General features: G+C 33.6%; 1 protein-coding gene across 2 annotated transcripts; it reads right to left on the bottom strand.

Moving 5' to 3' along the window:
• Window positions 1-163: 163 nt before the first annotated feature.
• On the bottom strand, window positions 164-22,118 carry LOC110020507 (protein FAR1-RELATED SEQUENCE 5-like). 2 transcript variants are annotated; one of them, XM_020718636.1, is made up of 5 exons: window positions 21,565-22,118; window positions 11,077-11,179; window positions 1,466-3,349; window positions 1,085-1,143; window positions 164-458 (listed from the first exon to the last, which is right to left on the bottom strand). In XM_020718636.1, the coding sequence occupies exons 1-4, from the start codon at window positions 21,675-21,677 to the stop codon at window positions 1,093-1,095; spliced, it is 2,151 nt and encodes a 716-aa protein (XP_020574295.1). In that variant the 5' UTR covers window positions 21,678-22,118; the 3' UTR covers window positions 164-458; window positions 1,085-1,092. The 2 variants fall into 2 exon arrangements, with proteins under 2 accessions (XP_020574295.1, XP_020574296.1); XM_020718637.1 differs by having other exon boundaries at window positions 1,466-3,334.
• Between the last annotated feature and the right edge of the window lie 2,003 nt (window positions 22,119-24,121).

Genomic DNA, 24,121 nt, shown 5'->3' with positions numbered 1-24,121 from the left:
GATTTGTAGAATAATATATAGATAATTGAGGCGTGCATTAAAATGCAATTTGCCCAAACTATGTCAAAGAAAAATAAAGTCCACCTTTTATATAAGGCTCCTAAAAGCAAAAATGGAATTAATAAAACAATCCATTACCATTCTCATGCTAACAATGATAACATAAGTGCAAGACAAAAATGTTTTCAATTACACATTTGCTAATATATGTACAACTCTAGATGTATATATTGTGCAAATATAAATATGAGACCCTACTTGGCGCTGCTTTTTCTTCTTATTTGACGCACCCATTCTTTCACTAACTTTTAACACTACTCTACTACAGTTGCAGAGGAAACAATCATTTTTTAGGAGTATTTGGAAGAAGCAGCAGCTATTTGTGCCACTGAAATGCATCCAAAGCTCTTAATGCCTTGATATTCCTTCATAATGTAGGTTTGCCGAACAGAGAAATCCTGCAGTCAATAACAAATGAGCAGTTATATGGTGTATTTAGGGTTTTGATATCAACCCTGTAGCCTCATTTGATCAAAAATGGGAAAAGGCCCGGCTCAACTTATTAGGTCGTCAGCCGTCTCCTTTAAAAATAAATTAGTATGAAGTACACTAAAAATATATAAAAACAGAAAGCTATCTATAATTTATTAGAACTATTCTAAAAAATGATATTTAGTATTTTATATCAAGTGATTCCTTATTATTCATCTCATAATTGTTCATTCTATTTGTCATTTTATTATAATAGCAGCTTGGATTAATATTATTTTCTCTTTTATATTAAAAAAAAGCCAGTTCATGACCCTGCTTGAACTTATAGAATTAAGCTTGAGCTTAGGCTTAATCAAGCTCAACTCAAGATGAGGGTGACTCGAGCCTTACTCGACTGATTTACTGCCCTAATCTTGCCTCTTATTTGTAAAAGTATTTTCAATTCCATTATTCACAAGACTTTACTAAGACCAAAAATATGTAATGCATTGCAGTCACAGCCTAAATATTTAACTGTGTTAAAAATCAGATAACATTGAAAAACAAAAAACAAAAAACTGCACTTGTATAGGTTGTATAGAGTGATATTTACCTGTCACACTAATGAGCGCTTGCATGAAATGGATGATGCAGGTCAGAGACGGGAGAATCCTAAGAACATCATCTCAGTAAGTATAAAAACACGGGGAATTTACATACATACCATCCAATTTTTATGTATTTACATATCTTAACACCTTTTTTTTTTTTTCTTTTTGCATTTATACCACCCAAATCTTTCATATCAGATAAAAAAATACCACCAATTTTACTTTCAAAACATGAATTTCACCTTTTTCATGCACAGGTAAGGTGGAATGTAAGAAAAAATTAAAATTTAGGTGTTGGGCATGTAAATACATAGAAAATGAGTGGCATGAATTAAATCTTCCCAAAAAACAAACATAAAATATAGATCATTATAAAGCCTTACATGATTGAAATGACTAATGCCATGAAACCCCTGGTGCTGACCATATGATGACATCGGAGCCTGCATTGAATTCAAAGTAGGAGATTTTGGCTCACATTCATTTGTCACCAACTCACCATTCTTCGTCTTCCCCACCTTTGCATCCTTCGTCCATCTCTTCAAAAAATATTTCAGCGGCAACTGCTTAATATTTCTAAAATCGAGCACTTTCAATGCATGACAACATTGAATTCCCATGAACTCAAATTTTCTACAATTACATGCAACAGAACAATCACTCGAATCAAACCTCACAAAATGTTCTTTCGGTTTCTCAGCGACGGCAACTTTATAATCGGAAATCGTATCAACTTCACCGCAGCTGAACAACATACAATCCATGAACATCTCGAACTCTCTTCGGAATATTTCGAATACTGCTGGAGTATAGAGATTTGCAGCCTGCCTCAACATCTTCGAAGGAGGAATTCGAGGAAAACTTTGACTTGCATGGAAGTCGGCTTGTAGCTCCGCATAGCGATGCTCGTCGACGACTCTCTCATAGTGCTTGAAAAATGACAGAAGATCGAGCTGCGGGCTCAAGTATTTTTTGAGCAAGCTGCTCAAACTTTCATTCCTCAGAGTGCTTTTGATGTCGGCACAAAAGATATGGCGATTGTATGCTGAAGCCCATTTCTCTCTGTCCTCGAACAACTTGCACAGCCACTCGTTGTTTCGGAGATCGTATTTCTCCAATATGGTTCTCCATGATAACAAAAAGTCATCTTCTTCTTCGAAATCATAGATGCATCGGCTAAAATCCTTCGCGAAAGTCTTCGAACCTTGTAGAACATGATTCAAGTGCTTGGCGGCGTTCTGGTAGACATGCCACTCGCAAAGCCGATGACTTGTTCCAGGCCATACGTCAGCTATTGCGGTGCTTAATGTGATCGATTGGTCAGTAATTATCGTCTTCGGCTGCTTTCCATGCATTGCAATTTTGAAAGTTTCAAATAGCCATTTATAAGATTCAGCTGATTCATCATAGAGTAAAGCTGCGCCAAATATGACAGTTTGTTTATGATGATTGACTCCGAGGAATGGGGCGAATGGTCTTCCATAACCATTTATTTTGTATGTTGTGTCGAAGCATATAACATCGCCAAAACAGTTAAAATCCAATACAGATCTTTCATCGGCCCAGAAAAAATTTGTTATTTTATCATCCTCATCAACCTGTATGGCATAAAAGAAAGACTGAGTATCAAGTTGCATGGTTTGCAAATATTTCAACACAGAACCGGCGTCGCCCATCTGCATGGTTTTCATACGCTTAGAACTCAGATAATTTTTGTAATCTGCAGGAAGAAAGTTAATATTACGAAAACCGCCGACTTGTCTTCCAGTAGACTCATTCGCGGATCTTGGCGTAGCACCTGAATCATCTGACAACTCTGCTTCAGCAGCTTGAACTTCCATTGTTATCCTTTGAGATCTTAACAGGTGCGTGCTTGATGGTGGAGCAGGCTGGTGGTTATGTTCTGCTATGAATTCGGTAACACGGTAGTTGCCAGTTGGTGTGATTTTTATAGTCATGCGAGCGAGACAGCCAATCCTCGTCTCCGGCCGAGGCCGCTTCACTTCCTTGGCGCCTTTCTTATCTTTGCGAAAGCCTTCCCTTGAGCAAACAAAAGTTCGAGATCTGGTGATGTTTTCAGATGATTTATCCGATGAACTTTTTCTGACGCTGAAACCAACAAATCCTGCATATTTGTTATAAAATTCATATGCTTTGTCTTCACTTTCGAATTCCGTATCAATTTGTGGGGCCATGAATACAGTTCCATCTTCTCTGCGAATATCGGATTCAATCACTTTTCTCATTTTACCCTGTTTATTCAAAGTCTAGAATAACCATCATTCAGAAAACAATTTAGCAATTTTATTACAAAGTTGCAAAGAGCATAAGATAATAGATGAGAATTTTCAATGGAAGAAACTAAAAAAGATTTAAAATCAACTTAATATTATTTATTTTTTGGAGGCTGAATTGAAAATCATAAACCTAATGGAGCACTAGGACATGTACCCAACTATTGAGTCATTTTAGGATGTAGCATCCCTAATTGTCCATGAGTTTATACAACCCGGAAAAGTTTCTGTTTTAAGAAGAAAAGGTGCAAAAAGATGATAGATATGCTACTAGAGCTCGTGTTCTTGTTTAATTCCATGAATCCCAGGGGGCACGAAAAAAATGGCTAGGAGGAAGAGTTTTTGGTTTGGGTGAGAGTGTTTGCATCTGATTGATCAGTCTCTCCCACAGGTTCCATGCATACCTCTTCAATGCCTCCTATACATAAGAAAAAATAAAAGAATTAAAAAATTACATCCCTACAGTACTGTGGGTCAGGGTGTCCTAATGAGAAGAACACGTGGGTGTCATGATGAGAAGAACATGTGGGTGTCAGATAGCACTTTAAATAATGAAGAATACATGTCCATGTATGCAATGATGATCTTCTCCGGTAGCCAGATTCTCTCGAGCTAATTCAACCACTTTGGCACGTGGGCTCGGTTCGATAACCTTGGCAGGAATAGGTGGGCTTAGATCGATCACTTCGACAGGTGGGCTTAGATCGATCACTTCGACAGATGAGCTCAACTCGACCACTTCGGCAAGTAGACTCAATTTGTGAGAATTGTCTGGTTTTTTTTATATGGGCCTTCGAGAATCATAAGCCCTCTTGATCTTATGTCATATCCATATAGAAATTTTACGTAAGTGAGTATGGTCATATTTGGGTATATATTTATTTCTCTAATCTCTTGACTCTTCGATCAGAGACTACGAGAAGAACAAGAGAATAAAGATTTTCGATTTTGCATGACTACAAAAGCATTCTATACTTATCACAATCTACAGCTTGATCAAAGGGCCAAGGGGCCATAATGCAATGTGATTCGGAAATGGATTGTCCTTATCTTAGGAGCGTTTCGGTTGTATCTGCAAGGAGTCAAATCGTGTGGACTCATCATTAAGTCAGGATTGGCCTTCTCCTTAGGGCACTTTGTGCTACACCTATAGGAAGTAGTCTCTTAAGATTCATTTTGAATTTTTTGTTTTGACTCTTGAGACATAATTGACTTGTATCCACGAATAAGGGAAGCCAGTCACCTGAGTTACTTTTGTCTAGAATAATTTTTTGATAGAATGAGATACGACTTAAAAAAAAAAAAGTGTAGGATTAGAGACTTCTCTATTCTTGATGAAACTTAGGGGTAGTTTAGGAGCTCCTTCTGTGAGATGATAAGCATCATATTATGTTTGTCGCGAGCTTGCAGATGTGTTTTGAATGTCTATTGCCACACCGTTATGCTGCCCAATAAAATAAAGTGGGATATTAAAAATAACACTAATTGTGGTGGTTATATAATCTCTTTGAGGGTGTAATCCCTTCTAGGTTTATAAAAGTGTTGTGTAGAAGTCGTAAGCTTTCGTTTTGAAGAAGGGTTGCTTCTAGCTATGAGTTCAAAAATTTCTTTATTTTCGGCACCCTACAATGGTTAAGGCTACTATTGATAAGATGAGGATCTCAAGGGAACGCCTTAAAGATAGGATTTTTCGCAAAAGACAGATGATCAGTAAGTCCGTGGGGGAAGAATCGCGTAAGAGGAGTAAATCCTCTGAATAACAGAGCTCCGTGGAAGAAGAAACTTAATGTGTCCTCGTCGGGACAATGAAAGTTTCAGATCCAGCTGGGGATGAGGCCGCGTCGGATAGTGAAATAATGGCGCTTCCTTCTAAGATATGTCCGTTGGGAAGGATTCCCTTGATCTAAATGATCTGGTGGAGGGTTAGCCCTCTGATTTGTTCAAAAGAAAAAGGGAATCCAATCCCATAGTCTATCCCGACTTGGTTTTGATGGTAAGTACATTATGCTTTTTAATTCTAGGTTATAGAATCTATGAGTTTTTCATATGAATTTCTTCGTTTTATTGGTGTAGATCATTTTGTTGCTCATCGAGCTATTCTGGCGGCAATTTTTGGAGATTCTCCTAAGATTGAAGAAGTCCCTTCAAAAAATTGTGTTGAGGAAGGCGGAGCTCTAACTAAGGTGGTGCTGGTCCGCTTCTAGAAGGTAATACAACATTTTTTCATGACTTTGAAGCTTCTTTTCTCTTCGAGTTCGATCCCTTGCTGTTAGAAGAGAATACAAACAAGAGGAATGTAGAGGGCTCAGACCTGGGAGCTCTGAAAGCTGAGATCTTGTTGGAGCAGGTCATGTCAGCTGTTAATCGGATCTCTGAGGGGAATGTCGTTACGATCCCCGAAGTGATGTCTGCTCCTAAAAGCCTATGGGTTTGCAACTGGTACCTTACACAAGGTAGAAGCGGTCCCCCTATGGATCAAAATAGCTTGAGGGAGCTCTTAAGCATGTTGGGGGACTTATTGAATGCTAGGAAACATATCACCGATAAAGAGGTCATAGAGGTGGTGGTTGATATGAAATTTCGCGAACGGATTGCCTGTTTGGAGGCGACGTTGGAGGAAAGTTCCGTCGATACCCAATGGAATTTGTAGGTGATGAAGACAAAGTTTGCTTATTTTCGACATCATCTCAAATTAAGTAATCCAGATATCCTTTTGTCTAGAGGTAGGTTGGTTCTTCGATGGCTTCTTCGCTCGGGGGCTAACTTCGGATGATGTCAAAAATAATGATTTGCTTTTTTTTCAATCTTAACTATACGCCATTTGCGGTATGACAGTTTTTTTTTTTTTTTATATCTGAGAACTTGTAATCAATTCATCTTCTATAATGGTTATGAATTTTTGAAATAAATATTTGAGCAAATTGATTGCTTATCCTTTCCATCCCTGTTTATTATAAACGACAATTTATAGCTCATTTCAGATCTATCTCTAAATCTCCTAGCTTGTTTTTCATTATTCTTAGGAGAGGAAATGGGAGGCATTGTTTACCCTTTCTACTTCTCTTTTGAGCGCTACTTTTTTACCTAAGAACTTATTCAAAGATCGTGCCTGTTTTGAAAAAGAGCGATTCATCATTCTTGTCGATTAAGCTTCTGAAGGGATCATAGATGGATTGCATTATTTGGTCAAAACTGAAAAACCAAACTGAACCGATCAAGTTTAGTTGGTCCGGTTTGGTTTCAAAATTATATTTCGATTTTTGGTTTTTAAAGCTTTAATATTTGAATTTTGGTTTGGTTTTAATTTTCATTTAACCAAACAAACCGAAAAACCAAAATTTTATTTAAAATTTTAATTATATTTTACTTCATGTCGAATAAACTAAAAAAATCAAAATTTTTATCATATGTAATATTTGATTAAAAAAAATAGAAGATTCATGAAATTAAGTTGATATTATGTGGATAAAATATATAATTTGTAATGCTTGTTCTTAGCCAAATTCCAATGAAGAATTAAAATTCGGTTTGTTCATAACCGAACTGTTTAAACCGAATTAAATTTCGGTTCGGATTTATCAAAAAATTTTTTTCAAATTCTTAATTTCGGAAATAATCGGTTGAACCAATTTTAAAACCAATCCATCTGAGCTGACCGAATGCTCACCCCTAATGCTACACCTCACACTTGTGAAGAGTCATATAAATGTTATGCTTTCAGACCATTTAACTACAATATTTATCACATCACCTCGCGAGCTCATTGAAAAGCCTCATTTTACACCTCTAACCCCAGAGAAACACATGCTAGTTTGAACATAAGATCCTTAGTCTACCATATTTAACACAAACACACCACTTTGAGTTGATTGATAAGCTACTTGGTTTTAGTGACATACAACTTGATTAAGAGCTTAAAATTAGATCATCATTACCAAATTTGTTAAACCCCATTAAGAAAATTGAGTTGTACATTAACATTGATGATTTGTTTTTGAAGCCTCTTGATCTACCACATATACACATCATTTATGATATGATACTACACTCACATGATATTCATATTCTTTATTCACTTATGTATAACAAGTTGAGATAATTATTAATAAATTTGTTAGTTATTCTTCAAAAGTACTCATCTTGAAAATATAATGGCATTGATTATATTTTATCTTGAAATCATTTCCCTTGCTATCCGCAATCATAACAGGCAAAATTCTAAATTGAAAACTTAGACAAAATATTCCTTTTTTGATTTTACCTCGAAAAATAGTTTATGCTATGTTTTCTTTGCATATGATATTTTAATTTCTGAATGATTTATTAAGCATTAGAAATTATAGAATAACTCACTTGAAGAAAATAAAGATACATTTTTACATGTGCCCTCACATGCATCTCTACCTTCACAGCTACAAACTTTTCAACTCTGCATTTTTTGGGGAGATTGTTGAAGCCATCCCAAGGTGAAAAGAAAATTGCTCTAAGTTACTTTGAGTTTACCTAATCTAACTCCTCTCAACTTTGGACTCTCTCTACCAACCCAAGGCAACGTCCAACCTCACCACCACTCCCATACATTCACTACTAGCCTTTTAAACACTAATAATCCCTCCCCATCTCTCAGCTGCACCTAATCCGAGCATTACCCAAGTCCACAACAAAACCCATAACTCCATAAATAAGTCCATGCAACATTGTATTTCTCAGCCTCCTCAAGAAACCTTCACACACCAAATCTAAACCCCTCCAAACCTTTTTCATCGTCACTAAGATCACCTTAGACTGTTATCAAGCAATTGAGATGCCCTCATCCTTAAGATACTACAACCAACTTATAGCAAGAAGGCAGGGTATTCATACCACTGCAGTGTCAAGACAATCACCTTACTAATATATGAGGGTGGGATGCTCTTCAAGTTTGAACTTTCTCTCCTCCTTTCTCCACTATCAAGATCTCAACACCAATGGCAGTCAGTTCATATGGCTGACTTGGAACCCTACAAAATCAAGGTTGGTACGACGATCTATACCCATGACGCTTAGTGTGGATAGAAGGCCTATATATTGCAATCAACTCAACTCATTAGTTGAAAGTTTTAGAGGGGTCCAATTCCACTCACTAAAAATACTTTTTAACGAACTATTCATTATTTGTTAAAAAAATATATAGAGAGAGGTGTATCACTCAAAATGCAAAATAAAGTTGACATTAGCAAGTTCAAGTGACATACTTTTTCTATAAACTATATAAAAGAAGATGCCTAAAAAGACACATCTTCCTAAGTTTAACTCCATGTTGAACTAAGATAATTAAAGCATCTTTAATCAACTATCTATGATTTAAATTTAGATGAATTTTTTAAGCAAAGATCGTTACAAAACAAGAAGTGGAAGAATTTTAAGTGAGAAGCTAGAAGTATACCTGTCAATGGCGAATAGAGATCATAACACATTGCAAACTAATTTAAAATAGCATGAGACATTAAAAAATCATAAATGATTCAAATAAAAAAATATATATAAATATATATCATAATGCAAAAAAGACAATATCAAGGTTATAAAAATAGAGCATAATCTTGCTTTAATATATTAAGTATGTACACAAAGGGCCATGCAAATTTACAAGCATCATACAAATTTCATAATGTTGCCCTAAGAATTCATAGCATTGTATGATACATATAAAGCCCAATTATTCATGGAAATAAAGGGGTGAAATAATAAGAGCAAAAAATAGTTTCAATCAACTTGAGATGGACATGACCAGCAAACGATTCTTGATCTACTAAATTAATTGGACCCCTGCTAATCTTATCTCAAATATCTTTAATCCACAAGGACCACAACTCATCTTAAAAAACTCATCCTTCAACTTCATCTAATTCATTAGTCCATGAATACAAGAGCACATGTTTAATATAGCAAGCAGACAACAAGAAGTTAAATAATGAATAGAGTTTATGTGTGTGTGTGTGTAAGTATTTCTATACATATAAACTCTATGCAGTTTATCAATCACATCTAATTATAATTGTGTTTTTTAATATGCTTTCCTTGTTATTCATATCCACAAGCCAGAGAGTAAAAGCAAGGACATGTAAAAAGAGGAAAGTCATTTCAATCTCAAAGGAAAAGCATTGGGAGGTAAATGAATGTTTATCTAACCCGAAAAAAGATACAGAGAAAAAACACTTACAAGGAAAGTACTAACCCTCTCATTGATAAATGCGAGAAAAAGGGAAAAAAACATAATAAGTTCAACATAAGGACAGGGGCATTCCTAACTAGTGCATCAATAAGACAACCATGCCTTGCATCCAATAATATAACTAGATAATTGACTGGAAATTTTTCAAGCTCTCTAGTAAGTTATCATACAATACTCCAGCAAATTTACTAGGTTGCTTCAATTAGATAGTAGAATAAATGCATTTGCATGAGACATTAGCTAAAACTTGAACAGCAAAATATCATTATCCTATGTCTAACATGCAGCAAAATTTTCTTAAGATTATCATGCAACATTGGAGCACTAGCTAAAACCTTACAAATGACACAGTGAAGGGTAAATATTTTTACTCATAAATTTGTCATGTTGCTTCAATTAGACACTAGAATAAATATATTATAGCATGCCTAGCCTTAATAAAATTTTCTTATTTATTCAAGTAGTCGAAATAAACTAATAAACCAAAGCGAAAATAGAAAATCAATACGCTGCACGTCATGCGCTCTCTAGAGTTAGGGGGTATCAAATCGAGTTCGCTGGTTTGGTTTGAGTATGAACCAAAATTGACTGGATCCTAAATTGCTTGACTCGAACCTGACCCGAATATTAAACCAGTAAAAAAATCAAACCCAAAACCCAACCCATCTTTAACCTGTTGACCCAAACCGACCCGTATAACCCGTTTAACATAAGACATAATAACTATTCGGCTCAAAATCAGGTTAAATTTAGATCAATTTCGAGTCAATCTCAAGGCAATTTCGGGTTGGCGGGTCGATTTCGAGTCAATTTCAAGTTAGGCTGCCAATTTTAGGAAAATTTTGAATTCGTGAATCAACCAAAACCCAGATTTTTCGAGTCAAGTACGGGTCAAGTTAACGTGTCGGGTCAATTTTTGACACTCCTAGCTAGAGTGCACACAACACACACTATCTTGCTTTGTTGTAGGCTAGTTATGCAAATCACATAGAAAGTACGCTAACCTACATCATGAGCTATAGCATATGCTTTCATGAGTTATTGATATGTACAGCTAGAATTACACAAAGAGCTGAATAAATAAATTAACTTCACACGAGATGATTTTAATTTTTTGCCAAATTTCACTAACTTGAGCTCCAACTAGAAGGCAAGATTGACTCTTTTCCATCGATATTTAAGAAAAAGGTTCAAAATAGAATCTAACTTTCAATATAAAATTTGTCCCTACGAAACTATATGTGTTATAGCTATAATTTTAAGAATAGTTCAGATAAATACTGTTATGACTTGGTAGAGAAAACTGACATTATCAGCATTAATAAGATTCTAAGTTTGCATAAATAAAGTAAAACTTCGACCAATCTGAAAATAATGAATCTAAGGCTATTTACATGGTCCGAAATTTATGAAAACATGCAGAACATTAAAAGCAATAATTCTTCCATTTAAACAACGCTAGAAAAACCAAGCCAATAATATCTACCTTTGTCCAGGCAATTCCACAAGCATTGCATAAGGTCCTCGGTCCTTCAGGGCCACGGCGCATGTGTGGTGTGGCCTTCGAACTAATGCCACAACGAAGACATCTGAAGTTTCACACAAATAATTAACAGGGTGTTAAGGCACTGCATGTGTTTTAATGTAACCATGCCTGATAAATTAGACTGCAACATATATATTTTTACACAGAAGACAAAAGTATATCACTATAAAAAATATTTGATATAAAAAAAACTTCTCTTTACATGAAATTTTCGGGAGACTGTGATATGTTGGCTGCATATTGTCAAACTATTCTGTTTAAGATACGTTGCATTCCTGATTTACAAATCAAATGCATTTGATACTAAAGCAAAATGAAGAAAGAGATAGAGTGTGTAAATCAGTGGAATGTTGAAACTTTTGTAAAATGCAACCAAGGAGAGCAATATAAGAGATGAATCAATTTATGTAACGAAATTGGATCGAAATAAGATCACAAGTAGCCCTATACTATATATTTGAATCCAATTTTATGAATCCAGCTTCACCATTTGTTTTTATTGGCCCCAACATCAGATATAAACTTTGGCTTAAGCCTTTCTAAAGCTACTAATCAAATCACAATAGGAAAGCTTATTTTCCAAGCAAAGCCTTTCACATTTTATGTATCCCTTTATTCATGCATTTTTTGCACTACGTTGTTCATGCCTGAGCAACACAAATCAATTTACAATTAAATTTTAATAGAAGCTATCACATTACCTATCACAGAATCATTTCTTACTCAAATTTTAAAAATTTAATCATGCATACATCTTAAAAATGATTATTCATCACATTCAAGTTGGCTTTCAACAACTTCCTTGATACAACACACTTGAATTTATATAACATTGTTAAAGTAGTAGCATATCTATAAAATTTACCCTACTCTCCATAAAATACTCATCGCGTAATACTACAGAACTATTTCACATATAACAACATTACATCTTAAAAATATTTTAATAAATAAACTCCTTGATTACAAATTATTTTATAAGGACACATTATAGCTTGCTCATTTCTTTTTCATAATCTTTTGTCAAGATGATATCATCAACATATATGATCAAGAAATAAATTTTACCTTCGGAAGATTTATCGATAAATAATATATTGTGAACGTATCCTTGAGTGTAACCATGCCTTTAAATCACCATTGTGAATATCTCAAATTAATCTCTTAATATTTATTTTTATGAAATATAATGATATCTTAAGACTAAAAACTTGCTCTTGCTTTTAAATTTAGGTGAGATTGTCAAATAAACCTCATCTTGTAAATTCCCATTCATGATGACATTTCTTTACATCTAGTCGATGGAGAAATCAATCTAAATGTGTACCAAGAGAGAAAATTACCCTCATAATGTGCATTTTAGCAGCCAAAACAAACAACAACAACAACAAAGCCTTAATCCCACTACGTGGGGTCGGCTACATGAATCCTTTTTCTCCATTGCGTCCTATTTAGTGTCATATTTTCATTTAGTTCTAGTAAATTAAGATCATTTTTAATACAATAAGCCCAAGTCTTCCTAGGTCTACCTCTGCCTTTCTTAACACAAGTCGAATTTAAAACATCTACTCTCCTAATCGGATCATCTAATGGTCGACGTTTAATATGACCAAACCATCTAAGACGACTTTCACGAATAGCAGCCAAAACAAGGTATATTGATAATGAATACCATAAGTTTGATTGAAATCTTTTGTTGCAAGTCATGCCTCCTACTGTTACATAGTTCCATCTTCATTGTAATACACATTGAAAATTCACTTGCAACTAACAGGGTTTTCTTTTTTAACCACTGAAAAGAATTTAACGATTCAAAGTACCATTTCTGTAAAGTGTCTAAATTTCTTCAAGAACAACATTCCTCAATTCATGAATTGTTAAAACATTTTGAATATTATTTGGAATTTTCAAGCTAGAAAAAATTGTGATAAAAGCATATAATATAGAAGAAAATTTATCATAAGAGATACAATGGCTAGGTGATATGAAATTTTCTATGGAGCAATTATAAGCATGCTAAAATTATCATCAAAATCTGAATTAATTTTTCCTAATAAATTGATGTTTGGGTTAGACATTTGGCACAGTTCATGAATATTTTTTTCTATCTTGTCGATTGAATTAACCTTAAGTATGAAATAAACAATCTAAATGTATCTTGTTTTCTATATGCGATCTTTGAAACAATAAGATTCAGAAATTTGAGATTTAAGTAAGTTTTGTTTGTTTGGATGACTTAAACTTAGGTTTGAACTAGATATGTATGAAAAGGGATATTTTTGGAAATGGTACATGTTTCAAACTCGACTTCCATTAAAAAGATTGAAGTGATTCTAGAGAGGCCAATGATTGAATCCATAAATAACCCGCTCTAATATTTAAATGTCTCTTGTGTTAGAATGTATTGTTTTCTTCCTTGTTTTCACCTAAGCAGTCTATTATTATAAGGTCAAGTTTAAGCCCGCTTATGCAAAGAAGTATTCCATTATTATCATCAATCTTCTCTTGAATTTTGTTTCCAATATAGTATAAGAGATGGTTTCTCATTAAACAACAGTCAAAAGCGATAAGAATGCCCTAACAATATCAGGCAAAGATGGGAGAGAAGATGGTTGTCCCTCCACCGTACTAAGCCATATCATCATTCCATGTATCTCCTTGGAGCATTCATCTAAACAAATTACATCCTATAAACTTAATGGAGAGAACTTCTTCCAATGATCTCACTCAATTCAAATAGTTATCCAAGGAAGAGAAAAGATCAGGCGCCTAAGTGATACCATCCATCAACCAAAAAGTGTGACACTTAATTTTCTACATAGTACTAATAATGTTATTAGAAATGCCTGGGCTATCAATTTGATTGAAGAACATAATAGATTCCTATACTTGATCCACAACATTGCACAAACAATTTAAAAGAGAGTCCATATGGCATATTCAAATCTTAAAAATTTCACTCAATAATGTGCATTGCTAGACCATGCTTGTTATCACAAGCGTAGTAAGCATTATCATCACTTAACTATTTTACCATACTTATAAAAATTTAGCAATAACAAGATATTTTCGAGCAAAATGATTGATGTGTGGAGTGTAAATGCAAAGACAGCAAGTGACAAGTTGAGACTAATTTTATTTTTATTTTGTTTACTTTTATTTTATTTTTAAAAATATATTTGTTTAAAGAGTTTTTCCTATGTTTTATTTTTTACTTGTAAAAATTTAATCAACTTATTTTTAAAAACACTCGAAATAACTAAAAAATATTTTGAGTATTTTTAAAGATAAGTTGATTTGTTTTCAACATGCCAAATATGTTTCATTACAAAACAAAACATAAACAAAATATAATATAAACTCAAAATAAAAAACAAAAAAAAAAGATCCCAAAGTGCCCCTAAACTTATGGAGAAAATAAAAGCGTATGATTTCCTTACAATCCTTAATAAAGACGAAGATGAAGTTCATAAAATAAATCTTTGATATTCATCCATTGCTCAAAATAGAATTATTCATTGAGATTCAAAGAGAAGAAAGTAAACCAAGAAACTAGTCATTTCATTTCATTGCATAAACAAACTATATCATTTGTTGAAATTTAAACTTTCAATCAAATCAAAATAAAATAATAGTTAGCAAAAAAAATTAAAAAAAATAAGAAAAATAAAAAGGAAAACATAAATCATCTTCTATACTAAGAAGTTTAAATCTCTCTGGACAATTCATCTATAACCACCTCTTCTACCATCACCCTTCAAAAGTAAACTTTTCAACTGATAAATACCAACCAAATCTTTTTTTAGGTTGTCTACTTCACCCTTAACAACAACCATGATAATTGTCTCAGTCATCGATTGCACATCATAAACTTAGAGCTTGTTCAACAGTTCCTCTCTCTATGCCTCATCTTTTTGAGGAATGCATAAACCTAAAAGCACTCTTCAATTCTCTTCATTAAGACCTTAATTTCCTACAATTCAGAATAAAAAACTAGCAATACGTCATAAGTTTGCTCCTTCAACTAGTGTGCTCTCGCTTCCTGCTCTGATCTTGTTGCTTCTCATAATTGCTCAACTTAGTGGCTCAATGTAGAGTCAATCTCATCAGCCCTAACAAGAAATTTTCCAAGTCTTGTATGATCTAGACATTGGTCGTCTCATTCAACTTATCCCAATGTGGCTTTGGCTTAGTCGAATCAACCATATTTATTACAGGCACACTCAAACAGGCATTCATTAGTAATAAACCATAAAAAGCCTGACGTATTACTTTTTATCATCCTTTAATTAATGGGCTAAGTGAAAGAATTTCTTCGTTGTTTCCTCCTCTTTTAAGTGTTTTCTCATGAGCTCGATTCAGGAGGTAATATCTTCATCATCTATGTTAGAATGACCAGCTTCCTTATCCTAATCTCCTCCTTCTACTTCTTCCTTGGTTTTATCCTCTCTAAATTTTTTGGGCACTTGCTCTAAGCTCTTCTTGAGTCTTGTGAATACCTATATTATTCACATTGACCCAATGAAAATTCCCTCCTAAACCGATTTGCTCTCTTCACTCTACTCTCAGCAGGATTGGGCATGGCCGTGCCAGCAACCCACCGACTAGAGTTTTGGTGCTAGCCAATTCTTTAGCCAAAATATACATTTCTTCTCATCCCATGAAGAAGCTACCATGTTGAATGTTTAAGTACTAATGATAAATCTAGTACCCTTTTTGGAGTTAGACTTTACTATGTCAAAAAACCAAAGTTACTTTGCACTTTGATGAAGAAATATTATTTCCTCCCATCAACCAATGAGCTTCGAGGCCCATTTATGTTCAACCTAGATAGGTGCATATCTTCAAATGATGAAGCTGAAAGACTCCATCTTCCTCGCTTAGCACAATTATATAAAGTTCTTCATAAATCATGTGACATTATTATAAATGATAAGTTTTATCATCCCGCAAACAATAATACATGAGTTAATGAGAGAATTATGTGGGCACCTTGTTGTAACTCCTACAGATGCATTTGAGCACACCACTCACTGGCAAAAGTAAAAGCACTCCTGAAAAATTGATGAGACAAAGTTTGTACTTTAGAAAGTTGTTAGATGACTATCCAGCCCTTGATGCCACAACTCAAACTTGGATAGAATATTATAAGCTTCATGGATTTCCTTCAAATAACTCATCATAGTTTAAGTGGTTGGAAGCTTCATTGTTTTGAAGCCACAAAACATATCCTTCATCTTTGAGGTAGAAGACGCCAGGAATGCGCTAGGGTCGCAGAAGAAGTTAGGAACCATGAAAAAAAAACTCTCTAGAAGGGTGAGGATTATCAAATTGAGTGCTTCTTCTTTCTATGAACCAACTTATAACCTTGCCATATTCACACGAGATTTAAAAAGACACTACTGGAACCACATGCCATCTAGTTTTGGTACATATCATCATAATGTCAAATCATGAACACAATTTTTTTTTAAAATGATCCATTAATTTCATTATGACAATCTAATCCTAAATTTTCCGGCAAGTATGAAACCTTCCAAGTAGATTGGGGGAGGGTTTTGAGTCTGGTATGTAAGAGTGTATCATCTACTTTTTATAAGGTTGAGGAATGTGTCCTTATAAACCTAAAGATTCATAGACAAGACTCTTTCCACAATCTGAATCCGATATACATTGACAGAGGTAGCTTTATTATAACCACTAGAATCATTTCACATGCCAAGGTGGTAGATCATAGTTTTTAGATTGTGAGTTTCACTACATCAAAGTGCTTGAAAAGAACTTCAAACGAGTATATGCAATTTTCATCATATAAAAAAATCATAAACCATAAAATATGTTTCTAGAAATACAAATTAATTTTCTATTATCACAGTTTTGATTGTTCCATCCGCGATAGGGTTGGTGTAGCTCCAGTGACGGACAAAATTAGAGAAAGTTATTTTAGATGGTTGGTCACATTAAGCGTTGATCATTTGATGATCTGATTAGAAGCGTAGATGTTTTAGAATCGACTTATGTTAAGAAAGGCAGAGGTAGACCTAGGAAGACTTTGGTAGGAAGTTATTGTATTAAAAATGATCTTAATTTATTAGAACTAAATGAAAATATGATACTAAATAAGACACAATGGAGAAAAAGGATTCATGTAGCCGACCCCACGTAGTGGGCTTAAGGCTTTGTTGTTGTTGTTGTTGTTGTACAGGTTTGATTGTTCCATCAAAGTAAAACAATTTTAACTTTGTCTCTATCTTGAAGGGTAGATCATCTTCTTCTCTTCATTTTGTGTTTGTCTCGACTTCTCTCAAGATCCTCGTTATTCTATCTTAGCATCAAGAGTTGAAAGGCAGCCCTCGTGGCCATGTGTTATTTGCGACCATATAATTAGCCATATGCTTGGCAATCTATTCATTCATATTTAAAAGACTATCGATTGTTTATAAATACTCAAAGTCGCATATCTCAAGCTCCTTGGAATTACCAAAAGTAACCTTCTCACTCTTTAATTTATCCATGAATAACTTTTCCTAGGGTGGAATTACCGTTCTAATGCCAAAGCATGAATTTTAATTGGAGTGTATAAAGTATTGAGACAAAAATATTAGAATTTCCTTAGGAGAATTTACAGGATGATGGACTTCCCCAGCTTATTTGCTTCAAATAATCAATGAATTGATTGTTTTGGGTCACAAAGAGAAAAGAACTAAAACTGGAATGACAATCCGTGGCTGGACGGAGAGATTGGTGACTAGGTGAGTTATTGGATGATCTCCACCTTTAGGAGGAGAAAAGTCTAACGGCTGGCATGGGAAATTCAATGATTGAAAGCATAGGAGTCAATGAACAAAGCAAGAAAGAGAGAAAAAAAGAGTAGAGAAATTTTAACAGATTAGAATTCAAATTAAATTCAGGTAAAATTTAATTTTAGATTATAAACTTGATCTCTGTTAATAGAATAAAAAAAAAAAACATTTAGAATTTTATTCAAATTTAAAGATAACTAGAAGATATAAACTCAGAAAGTAGCAAACTAACTAACAAATTATCTTCTCCAGAAGTAGTCACCACTTAATTAAGAGGAGAAAATAGTGGCGAAAATATTAGACTAACGGTTTCCTCATCTTTACCTCTTAAATCTTTTCCTCATCCTTCCTTAGCAGCCCCATTAATTCCCAGGAATTTTAAATTACTATTTTGTAAATAAGTTCCTCCTTATTAGTTGTTTGCAATTTTATCCTTTCAAGGTTCATTTCTACGAATATTTTTTAAAACCTCGCAAATCATCAACACCTCATGCATCACTCATAAAGACGACTCGAAAGAGTTACGATCAGGCTAATGATGACAAAAATTTCATCCCCAACATGAATCTTCTTAGCAATCTAACTAAAACCTACAAGTTTTGAGTGATGAGCAAAAATTATCTTCTCTACCTCATGTGTTACATGCGTCTATTAATTTCTTCCTAAATTCAACTCAAGGAGCACTAGGATTGCCTACGGTTATAATGTCTTCATTAACTATTAGCTTAATAGAAATTACCATATTACTAACCAAATTCACTGAAAAAGACCTCTTTTAACTCTCCATCCACTGCTATTGTTACTTCACACTTAATATTGGCCTTAACAAAATAAATAATCTTCTTTAATTCTTTGATTTTTTTTTCTCCCATCCACCTAATTTCTTCACCTTCTAGTTCACAAAAAAAAAAAAAAAAAAAAAAAAAAGTCAAATTTTAGAACTTACTAAACCCACGTTTAATTTCACAACAATTGCATTTGATTGTGGTGCAGCTAATGGGTGGGTGAAAAAATGGCATTTTCTTGTTCCTATATAATGGCATTTTTTATAAATCTGAGATCCCAAAAGACCCAAAAAAAAACTGATAATTTGCATAGAAATATTTAGATACATCTGCATATTTGGACAAATAGTAGAATATTTATGCTGAAAAATACAATTTTGAACACTGCAACTATCAAACTGAACCAGATTTAGAGGAAGAAAAGGAGCAATATAATTTTCTTCAGAAATACGGACATGACAAGCAGCCTACAGTCAATTATGACACAAATTTAGACATCCTTCGAAGCTCGCACACTAACTTATTTCGCATATGTATACAATTAACTCGAAGGTTGTCTCACATGAGTATATTACAAATTAGTAAGCAGCATACTAGCATGCATGTCAAAGTATAGACAAATAATTGACTTGAGAGTATTTACTGAACCATATTGATAATTGTTAACAATTATCACAAAGGTACAGTGAGCTAGGCCAATGGCACCCTATCAGCTTATAAAAAGGACTTTAGTCAGATTTTGCAATTCTCCCACATTACATGCACCAAAATACAATCAACTAAACAATCTTTGTAACAAGTAAACTTAGGATGATATAATTGTGCATAAAAACTTTTATGTATTTTAAAAAGTTAAATCAAGATATCCCTAAGTAAAAAGTCCATAAAAACTTGCTATGTTGATACTATCTAGGAAGTTATGGACATAAAGAATACATTTCATAAAAAGGAATATACAAATTTAAAGATGAGTTCTTAAGGGTTCAATACTCATTTCTCCAACATGACTTAATATACTTAGCTTTCATATCTAGACAATGAACTTGCATCAATTCACCATTTATGTTATCATAAAATCATTCTTAATTTTGTTGAAAACGTTTGTTATGATAATTTTTAACATGAAATTATATAAAGGCGTGGAATAGAAGGGGTGCATTTGCCATGAAAGTTCAGTGTTTGTTTGGCAGTCAAGTGGCTGTGAAAAGGTGAAATAACCGGTTATTTAAAACTATTTTAGGATTTAAATATTTTAGTTCAAATATATAACTTTAATATTAATTAATGATGACTAAATTATTTAAAACTATTTAATTTTAATTTGTAATTATTTCTAATTTTATTAATCACTAACTAGTTGTTTATTAAACTAAGTAATCATTATTTAGAATTTCACTAAAATAAATACTCATTAATCAATATGTTGATATTCATTAATTAATTTTACTAATCATTTAAAATTTAATTAAAACAATTAATTTGCAATAAACATTTTAATAGTCACTAATTAATAATCTAAACTTACGGCCCAAAGTGAAAGAGTGGAAGTTTCAAATCTCCAAGTCTCTTCAAAACTGAAATTTTTTTATTTGATACTCAATATTTATTATAAATTTAGATTAAAAAAGGAAGGGGAAAATTTAGGTTAGGTGGAAGCTGCAATCCAAAGTTTGTTTATGTTTTACTTTTTCTAGTAATTTTTATGGCCAATTTATATTTTTTTTATTGGATAATGCTGACCAATCTTTCATTAGCCTTCCATACCAACCAAAACACTCTTCTAATTGCCTATTCAGTCTAGTTCGTGAACTCTCCGGGAAGTCTGAATATCCATCCTTATCTGCATACCCACTGCCTACCTATTTTTTCTTGCTTCTGTATTGCAGTCCAGCCACTTCCAGCAAACGGTAGTGCCGCCAAAGTTTAGCTAGTACCTCTTTTCCCAAATGTTTCTCATCCTACACAAATCTAAATCATTCCTTGATTCTCCCACACCGTTTAGACTCTAGATCGATGTCACTCCTAGATTTAGTAAATCCATATTTACTTTGAAACAAAGTTGGAATCAGATTTAAAAATTGGGTGGATTTAATTTGACCAAAGTAACCGATTGGCAGAATTCAAGGTTAAATCCTACTTAAATCTTATCAAATCCACTACCAAACAACACCTTGGGGGTTCTTTGGCAACTTCTGGGATTTAACTTAAGTGGATTTAGTGAACCTTATAAATCCAAATTCAGTAAATCGTGGGGTGGCTAAATCCCCCTTAAATCCATTGCCAAACAGCCACTTAGTTCTTTTTCCTTTTCTTTGCATACAACAAAACAAGCCCAGACAAACCATAATCACAGCAATAATATCATATTGCAGCTTCTAAATCCAAATAGTGCATTCATGGTGTTCATGTGCAAACTGCACACTCTCTGAAACGGATATTTTATAGCTCAGAAGCGTCTCGTACTGTAATTAACTACAATGCATGAAACTATGCAATCCTAAATGAGAAAAATAAAGTCTCTTCAATCCCTGTCAAGGAATTAAGATCAACCAATTAAGCTCCAAACACAAAAACTAACCACAAACCGCACAATTTCTCAAGCAAGCAGGAAACAGGCTAACAAGAACATAGATATCACTTCTGCATAAGAATGAAACAACTAAAATCTATTTGGAAATCCAAAAAAAGGTTCCTAAAACCATAAAACAACTCATTTTCATAACATGCGCTCGTGTTTCTTATAACAGGCATCTCTCTCAAAGTGGAAAGTTCAATAAGTTGAATTTTGAACACAAAAGTATGAACAAATAAACCATTTTATCATGGCATAAAGGCCAAACCTGAGTGGCCCCTCCAGTCCATCATCACCGTCGTTCCGAACCTCGGGATCCTGCTCCTGCCCCTGAGCGTTGTCACCGTAGTCCAGTTCACCGGAAGCAACCGGCGGGTGCATCCCAGCTTCTACCAACTTCACCACCAGCTATGTGGTTGAGAAGTACTGCCTCCGATGTTCAAATAGAAAGTAAGAAATCCGACTCTCGCCCAAACAAAAATTACTACGACAATTGTGCGTCATCGCAGATTTTGAATCTCTACAACCATTTCATCAATTCTAGGGCTCAAGAAATACGGGTAATGTCGACAACGAAGGCTTTGGTTCAGATTCTAGCGAATGGAAAAATCCTCTGAGACGAGTTGAAGCGATAGCAGAATAGCCAGTGTCTGAAAGTTTTCTTCTTTTACTGGTGAAGAAACCCCGTAGATTCGTATTAGGGTTTTTGCACAAGGAGACGGAGCTGGAGGAAGGAAGCGGGCGGAGATGAAGCGATGAACGGATCAGCTGTGAGGCTCCTATTACCAAAAACAGGCTACCAAATCCCAGTTGCGTGACACGAAACTCTAAGTGAATTTGTATTTTTTGGGGAATAATTTTTATAGCCGGAAAATTAAATATTTCAACTTTTTTCTTAAATATAGGAAAAGTTTAATACATTTGATATCTAATATATATATATATATAAGGATAAAAAGACTAATAATAATATCTAATGTTTGAATATGATATAAATAAATATTAAATTTTAAATATATCAATATTAAAATTTAAAACTTAGATATATATAATTAAATATAAATTATTAAATTGTGTGACATGCATGTAAACCCTCTAAAGGGCACGATGGTTCAAATCACATTACAAATGATTATTTTTATTAAAATGGGGATTAAATTCACTAAAAGTTGTGCTTTTAAATTAGAATTTGCACCTCTCAATGTAAAGCAAAATTAACGGTCTTTTAACAAATTTTATAAAAAATTAAATCAAAAGACCAAGATGAACACCTATGAGTAGCAAATGACGAGTGAGTTATGACATGGGTACAAAAGAATACGGGTAAATCGTAGATGACTTGTATTAAAAAAAATTTCTTAAGTATTATTTACAAATTTTGTAAGTATTTTTATATAAACAAATACTCAAAAAAAAAAAGCTATCGTAGAGCTCTATAATAAACTACATCGACATCTAGTGGACCAACAAAGGATAGATGTCAAGTTACGAATAGCTTATCTAAACAATAACAATAACAACGTAGCCTTTCTCCCACTAAGTGGAATTGACTACATGAATCATTTTTCTCCATTTGGTCATATTGAGTGTCATATTTTCATTTAATTCTAATAGATTATGATAATTTTTTTATACAACATGCCCGAGTCTTTTTTGTTTACCTTTACCTTTCTTACCAAAAGTCAAATCAAAACATATACTCTCCTAATGTGATCGCCAAATGATTAACGTTTAAGTTCATCAAACCATCTAAGACGACTCTCTCTACCTTTGTAAGCAACACAATATGTTTCATGTATATATTTGTTTCACATTTTATAAGTGTTAAGTCACTCATCCACTTAAGCAGTTTCCTCTCCACAACACTTAATTTTATACTTCTCTTTTATGGGCCAACATTCTACACCATAAAACATTACAAGTCTCACCACAATCTTATAAGATTTTCCTTTTTAAGTATAAACGATACTTCTCTGTTACACAATAGGCTCGATGCATTCCTCAATTTCAACTATCCAACTTAAATTTTACTAATAACACCCCCATCTATATCACAATCATATTGATTAATTGACGTGAGATATCTAAAACATTTACTCACCCATTGTTACAACCGCACTATTAGATTTACTACTACTAAAATTACATTCCCATGTATACAGTTTTAGATCTACTCAAACAAAAGTCTTTAGACTCTAAGGTCCACCTCTATAATTCAAGTTTTTCCTGAACTCTTTCTCTAGCCTTATCCGTCAGAAGGATGTCATCACCAAAAACATACATCGAGGTACATCCTCTTGTAAATGTCTTTTAAGAACATCCATAACTAAAGCAAAAAGATGTGGGCATAAAGATGATTTGTGATGTAATCCAATTCTAATTGGAAAATACTTGGTCAATCCTTCTTCTGTTCGAACACAAGTAACAACTCTAACATAACTTTATTGACTTGAATAAGTCATAACAACACCTATTTTTTCTATAACTTCTCAAAGTATTTCTCTTGATAACTTATCATAAGTTTTTTTTCTAAATCAACAAAAATCATATGTCGATCCTCCTTACACTCTATGCAATTCTTCATCAAACCTCTCAATTAATATATAGCTTTCATAGTTGACTTGCCTGACATAAATCCAAACTGATTTTGAGAAACCTTCGTACACATCTTAACCTATGTTCAAATGCTCTCACCCATAGTTTTAATGTATGATACATTAACATAATTTCTCCATAATTTGAACACTCTTGTACATCCCATTCATTCTTAAAAAATATGGATCAAAATATTATTCTTTCACTCCTCAGGCATTTGTTCAATTTTT

Source organism: Phalaenopsis equestris, unplaced genomic scaffold (genome assembly GCF_001263595.1).
Source record: "Phalaenopsis equestris unplaced genomic scaffold, ASM126359v1 Scaffold000098, whole genome shotgun sequence".
Lineage (NCBI taxonomy): Eukaryota > Viridiplantae > Streptophyta > Magnoliopsida > Asparagales > Orchidaceae > Phalaenopsis > Phalaenopsis equestris.
The sequence above is the reverse complement of the archived record's forward strand: the minus strand, read 5'-3'. Positions and strand labels throughout refer to the sequence as shown.